Genomic DNA, 7,104 nt, shown 5'->3' with positions numbered 1-7,104 from the left:
GCGACATTTGCTGGATGTGACCCAGCGACTAGCATGTCTATGAAGAGAAAACCAAGAGCGTCTTGGGATATCTGGTTGTATATTTGAGTAAAATTTACCCTTTACCAATTTTGTTGAACTCCAAGATAAATTCCAGGACTTGTCCATATGGATTTTGGCTAAGGAACGGAATTTTTGACAGGAGTTTTTGTAGTGATCAAGGATACCAGTTTGGATTGCAGCTTTAGCACATGAATCCGCTGTTTCATTGCCTGCAATGCCAGAATGGCCTGGAATCCAGACGAGAGAATATGCAGAACCTTTTAAATGCAAGAGAGCAAAGCCTCTCTAATCTTAAAAACAATAGAATCTTTCAATTTGCTACGAAAGGGATTTTCCTTAATGGCTAAGAGACAACTTAGTGAGTCAGTAAAGATTACCGTCGGTGCCAAGTCGTGGGAAAGGGCAAAGAGGATGGCTTCCAGTATAGCAACACCTTCACCGGAAAACACAGATATTTCAGGGGGACATTTAAATTGGAGGATGATTTTAAATTTAGGGATCCAGCAGGCAGCACCGACACAGTTGGACGGGAAAAGTTTTGACGCATCAGTATATATTTGATGATAATTTAACCAATTTTGATGAAGAATTTCTGGAAATTTTAACTTTATACCAGGATCTCCTTTCTTCGGACCCAAATGTGACGATAGGAACATTGTAGGTAAGGGCTTTGAAGGAAGTAGAGACTTAGAGTAGTATATGATTTTATCTAACTTTTGTGATAGCGACTTACTAAAAGGGTCTAAAACAAACAGACAATAATCCATATGGCTACGTACAAGGGCATCATAAATTAACTTTAAGCAGTAGGGATGTGCACTCCACCATACACCTGATACTGCTCTTAATACATTAAGTAATTTTTCACACTTTTTGGAAATATATTCTATGTGGGAAAATCCGTTCAATTTGCTGTCGAGTATTATACCCAGAAATTTTGCCTTGTCCACTAGGTTGATGCGCTCACCCTCATAAAACAAATCAAAGGCAGGGGCTACTCTTTTTCTGGTAAAGGTTTCAGCCTGGTATTTGTTTATCGATAATGATAAACCGTTGTCACACAGCCACTGACCTAGATAATGTAAAGCAGAGTTGAGTCGAAAAGATAAATTTACTACTGAATCTGAACTATAATACAAAACTATGTCGTCTGCATACTGCAGAATGATACAAAAGTTATTAACAGACATATCGAGATAATCGAGATCATATGTATAAATACTATAGAGCAAGGGGTCGAGGACAGAGCCTTGAGGGAGACCCTTCCAGATAAATCTGGAAGCACAAATAGTGGATATCTCACAAATATTGTTCTGCAAGATAGCACTACTACTTATAAAATGAACCATTCTTGGCGAAATACTCAGCTGGTGCATTTTCTGCCCGAGTATTGAAAGGACACTATCGTATGCAGACGCTATGTCCAGAAAAATTCCTACAAGATATTCTCCCTTAGCAAAAGCTAATCGAATGTCTGTTGTGAGTAAACTTAAACTGTCAGTTGTGCTGAAACCCTTCCGGAAGCAAAATTGGGAGGGAGACAGAATTTTCTACTTTCCACTATCCATTCCAGGCGATTTTTCAAAAGGTGCTCAGTAACTTTTGCCAGAGTAGACGACAAAGCAATAGGACGATAAGAATTACTGTCTAGGGGATTTTTACCTTGTTTCAATATAGGGATAATAATTTGAGACTTCCATGATTGCGGGACGACTCCTGTCATACACAAAGTGTTAATTATGTTAAGATAACAATGTTTTGCTTTATCATTTAAATTTTGGATGAGAGTATGAAATGCCAGTCACATTTCTTATAACATATTTTTCAAGCTAAGAATATATAAAATAAGCAATATAGGAAATAGTTGTGACATTGTGAAATAATTTGAACATTCGGTTCCACAAACTTACGGTCTATTACGAAATACTTTCAAAAACAAATGAAGGAACCATTGACGTTTTTATGTAAAAAAATAACAAAGAAACACGTGGTATGATGGCAAGAGGATTTAAAATAAAAAGCAACTAAAAATTCTACATCCATTATATTTCAACGTCATTAGTGGTGATAATTAAAATTAATACATTTCAGACGCATTCAAATTCTTGTTATTTATACAAGGTATCTTAGGGAACTGAAGGACTTATATAATACTTAAGCTTCTCTCGTGTATCAGTTATCTCAATTTGACACTGTTCAGTAAAAATTATATCATTTAAAAAAATCTGCTGAGATAATGAATGGAAGTCGAGAGTAAATATTAGTAAAAAATCAGTCTACATAAAGGAACTTGGTCTCTCACAAAACGTTATTTCGCTCATACGACGTCATTTCCTCAATCTTAAAACTAAAGGAACATAAATTTAGAACTTATAATAAAAAAATACAAAATAGTATCCATTACAATGAAGACCGGTTAAAATAGTACCAATAATATGTATGTCAAGTACTCGTTACAACGTACGTACTTTAGAGATTCAGAGGCACCATGACTAGTATTCCGTATAGTTTTATTATTTTTCATTAGTTTCGATTGTGATTTTATAGCAATTATAAATATTAATGTAAAAACTACAGGCGGTACATAATACATAAACGTTAACTTTTAACATAATAGGTACGTTGAACACAATTTCACGACAACAATGCGAGACAATCAAACATAAATCTATACATGAAGTCGTATCTAATGACGCACATCAACTATCCCTTACCCTCGAGCGTTTCCTTCCTGCACTTTCCTATACAATACTTAACACAGCCCAGAATTAATCACTTATTACATTACAGTCTTGTCGAGTCAATATCACAATGTGTCAAACGAACCAACGTTGAATGAGAGACAACAAGTTGTTTGGCAGTGTAAGAAAAATAGGAAAATTCTGTAATGTGTACGTTAATTAAGATCACAATACAGTTAATACTTAAGAATAAAACTTACCTTAGCCAAATACGACAAGCGGTGACGAAATTGTACAAAGCCAGCCCTGTACTCGCGCAACTTTTATTTTTGTCATTAAAATTATTAGTCTTATTCGTATTTTTGGTACTTTTGGCTTTTGATTAAAACAATATATGTATAAAAGTTTCCAAATTACATATTATGTATATAAATTGCAAGACCATAAAATATTTTTATATACATAATTGCTATCAAAATCCCTTTGAAGAGACCAACAAGAGGAACAGAGCACGAATACAAGGAGTTAGTCTAATAAGCATCCTAACTAATTTCCTTAAAACGATCAATTGTGATGGAATGTCATACGCTCACTTAATGTGATGAAGCGTTGTGCGATAAACATTTTCATCCGTCTCTTACGATTATATAATATTGTACTGTCGCACTGTATTTAACAATTAAATTATCGAAATTGTTAATTATTTTAGTATAATTGAAAAATTACAATTTAGATTATATTTTACTAACAACACATTTATTGTATATAAAATATTAATTAATTCTAATTAACAAATAATAATTAAGACGCTATCAGGTAGCAGTCATGTATGTATGTATACGGCCATCCATAAATTACTAAATATGGCAATATAGAGTAAAAAGAAGAGGTATAAATATAAGTTTAACGATGTCAATTTAAATAAGTGGAACTTTGTAGAAAAATTTGAATAATAATACAACTATAAGTAATTTAAGTTTCATTAGAGGTTAAAAGTAATGTAATAAAAACCGTTATCGTCACTGAAAGTCTAAAAGGCATGAAACCTTTGTGATTTATGGATGAACGCTTACCAGAAAAACGAAATTTGAAGATGAACATACTCCAGTAACAGAACTAAACTTAAAAAAAAACAAAACTGAATAAAACAATTCATTCATGTCAAAATTCACAATCACCAGAAATAGAAAATGTATCATTTACTTGAATAATTGTCGCAATAACCTATCTAAAGTATTGCTTTATATTGGCAATGTACAAAAGAGTCACCGCAGTACATTGATTGTTCGTTATCGATACACATATAAACTAGTTAGTGATGTCAGTGTGATAGCCGCCTCAGTCTTGTCAATCTGATGTAAGCCAACGCTTAGACACCCAAAAAGTATCCCGTCCCACTCTGAAAACAGTTTTTGCGTCTTTAACATTCGTATAGAGCTACCCCTACAGTTATGGATCCACACAGGAATTATTTTTCACAAGAAACTAATAGCGTTAAGTAGCCTCCAGTACTTGTGGTACCTATTACGCTTCAGCCTGTAATATCCCACTACTGGGCATAGGCCTCTTTCCCCGTGTAGGAGAAGGATCAGAGCTTAATCCATCACGCTGCTCCAATGCGGGTTGGCGGATATATTCCCTACTATAAGTAACGATCGCTGTCAGGTGTACACGATAACAACCGGGACCGACGACTTAACGTGCTCTCCGAGGCACGGTGGGGAGACCCACAAGGACTGCACCACCACCCAGACCACGGCAAACACCTGTATGGCCAATACAAATTTTTGTCATGTGCCCGCGTCATTGGTCATCGAACCCGCACCCGCCAGCGCAACAGGTACAATCGATGGCTGTAACCGTTGCGCCAACGTGGTACCTATTAGTCAGTTTATTTCTGTTGTAAGAAATTTGAATTAAGTAAAGTTTTAGCTACAGATACTTCAAACAATTGGCAAATGCACAAATAAAGTAACTGGCGTGAACGCGACATTAGATGATCTGTACGTTAAAGATACCAAATTTTATTTTTAATCACGTTTAGTGTAGTGGTTGACTTACCAAAATAGTTTATGCTTCAGTAGCCTGCTCTATGAGTTCAGCACGCGTTTCCTCTGTTGTAACTGTTTTTACTTTTATATCAGTAACCTCTGCTTCTATTTTCTTCTCGTCTTGTCCATTTTCCGATTCCATACCATTTCCATTAGAACCATTTACGTCTTTAGTGTTTTCACATAATCGTGAACTTAGTTCATCTTCATTACTCGCATCTCCATTTTGATTCACCGCTTCGCCATTTCTTTTACCGTTTACTTGTGCTTCATCTGTTGAACTTTCTTCAGGTTTTTCGTCTGCCGTAACTGCGTCTAGTACTTTTGTTTCAGCTACCGCGACGTCACTCGATTTATTTTCTGACAAAGATTTGTTATTCTCAGTTGTAGTTGATTGTAGTTTTTCTTCATTTTCTTTTACGGATTCCTCTTCTTTTGGACTACCATTTATTTTTGATTCTTCTGGAGCAATTTCAATCTTTACATTATTTTCAATTACTTTATCTTCCTCAACAGTACTCGTTTCCGAACTAACTACATCTCCTTTCTGTTCCGCACTTTCTGTCTTTCCCTCGACTGTATCTAATTTTTCTTTTCTTTTATCGTTTTTAACTGTCGTATTGTCTTTTGTTGCGTCGTTAGTATCTTCAGTATTTTTTTCAAGAGCGTTCTCCTGATTTTTCATTTCAAGTTCTATTTCCTTTTCTAATATTCTTTCGACAATATCATTAGAATCTACATTGTCAGTCTCCATTGATTCTTCAATAATAGGATTTAATAATGGTTTCAATGTTATATTGTCTAAATTTGTTACATCTTGTACTTTTGATAAAATTTCGTCACATTCTTTCTCCAAAACCTCACCAACGTTCTGTAGCTCTTCAATATCATCAGCAGGATTAGGTTCCTCTACAACTGGCTCAATATCGTCTATGATTTCTGCCATGTCAGTAAGATTTTCCTTGTCAGTTACTTCCTCTATTTCTGTAATAACAGTAGGTGAAGTTTCATCTGGAAGAGGTGATGCTTCTTCACCTTTCACTGCTTCAGAATTTTCTTTTGGCACATCAGATACATTATTTTCAGTCTTCTTTTCTGTTACAATGCTTTCGCTCGTATTAGTTGTATTATTAGTTTCAGTCTTTTCTTTTTCATCGCTTTCTGGTTTTTGGGTCGCTTCTTTCGTGTTCTCTACCTTTTCAGTAGAGTCAGTCTCCATGACTTCCAGGGCCTCTTTTTTCTCCACTTTTTCGTCGCTTACTTCATTTAAAACTGGTTGGATATCAGAGTCAATGGGTCCAGCATCTTTTGTAACTTTCTCAATTACTGGTGCAGGTTCGTCAACCATTTTTTCTACTGCAGTATCTTTCACTGGTTGACTTTCTTCTTCCACTTCCATTTTTTCTGTTTCTCCGTTTTCTTTATCCGCAATGGAAGTGTCGTTTTTAGCCGTTTCTGTTTCCGTTTCAGTCTTAACATCATAACTAACATCAGTCTTAAGAACTTTAGCCGGTTGCTCATCCTGAAACGAAAAATTAAAATTGAATTCAGTATTGTTTAAAAATAGTGTCTTGTTTCTTTTAAAATAAAACATTACATTACATATAACATTACATAAACATAAAATTACTAAATATAATATTAGTAAAAAAATAGTTTTTCAAACATCAATATAACAACCAAATTATAATATTAATAATTTAATATTTTAACTTCATTTTCCTAAAGAAATGTATCATTATATCACAACTTTTATTTCGATTAAGCATTATGCTTGCGCTTCAGCCTGTAATATCCCACAGCTGGGCATAGCTCTCTTTTCCCATGTGGGAGAAGGGTCAGACCTTTATCCACCACCCTGCTCTAAGAAGAGGGAACAGAGCGTTATCTACCACGCTGCTCCAATGCGGGGTGGCGGATATATTCCCTACTATGAGTAATGATCGCTATCACGTGTACATGATAACAACCGGGACCAAAGGCTTAACGTGCTCTCCGAGGCACGGTGGGGAGACCCACAAGGACTGCACAAGCACCCAGACCACGGCCAACTCTGCAAGGCCAATACAAATGTTTGTCATGTCCAGAGATCGAACCCGCAACCGCCTACGCAACAGCCACAAACCACTGCTGTGACCATTGCGCCAACGAGTCGTCAAGTATTAATTAAGCTTAACTCGGGAGTTACTTATCATAGTAGTTATCTTATTATTTCCAAATTTAATTTTTTTAATGTAGTTCTTCAGATTCTTCTACTAATGATTTAATTTGTTACAAACGACATTTATATAATGTCAATTTCTTACAACAAATTTATGTTTTTATGTCTT

General features: G+C 35.3%; 2 protein-coding genes across 2 annotated transcripts in view; both read right to left on the bottom strand.

Moving 5' to 3' along the window:
* Positions 1-302: 302 nt before the first annotated feature.
* LOC123662511 lies at positions 303-1,391 on the bottom strand. Its single transcript, XM_045597354.1, has one exon. The coding sequence runs from the start codon at positions 1,389-1,391 to the stop codon at positions 303-305; it is 1,089 nt and encodes a 362-aa protein (XP_045453310.1).
* A 3,402-nt stretch (positions 1,392-4,793) lies between these two features.
* LOC123661999 (claspin-like) overlaps positions 4,794-7,104 on the bottom strand; it is a 35,065-nt gene continuing 32,754 nt past the window's right edge. Inside the window, exon 21 of the mRNA XM_045596897.1 lies at positions 4,794-6,296. Within this exon, the coding sequence (XP_045452853.1) occupies positions 4,794-6,296 (1,503 nt within the window). The remainder of the gene's footprint in view (positions 6,297-7,104) is intronic.

The sequence above is a fragment of the Melitaea cinxia genome, chromosome 18 (assembly GCF_905220565.1).
Source record: "Melitaea cinxia chromosome 18, ilMelCinx1.1, whole genome shotgun sequence".
In the NCBI taxonomy this organism is placed as follows: Eukaryota; Metazoa; Arthropoda; class Insecta; order Lepidoptera; family Nymphalidae; genus Melitaea; species Melitaea cinxia.
This window is presented reverse-complemented; position numbering and strand designations above follow the sequence as displayed.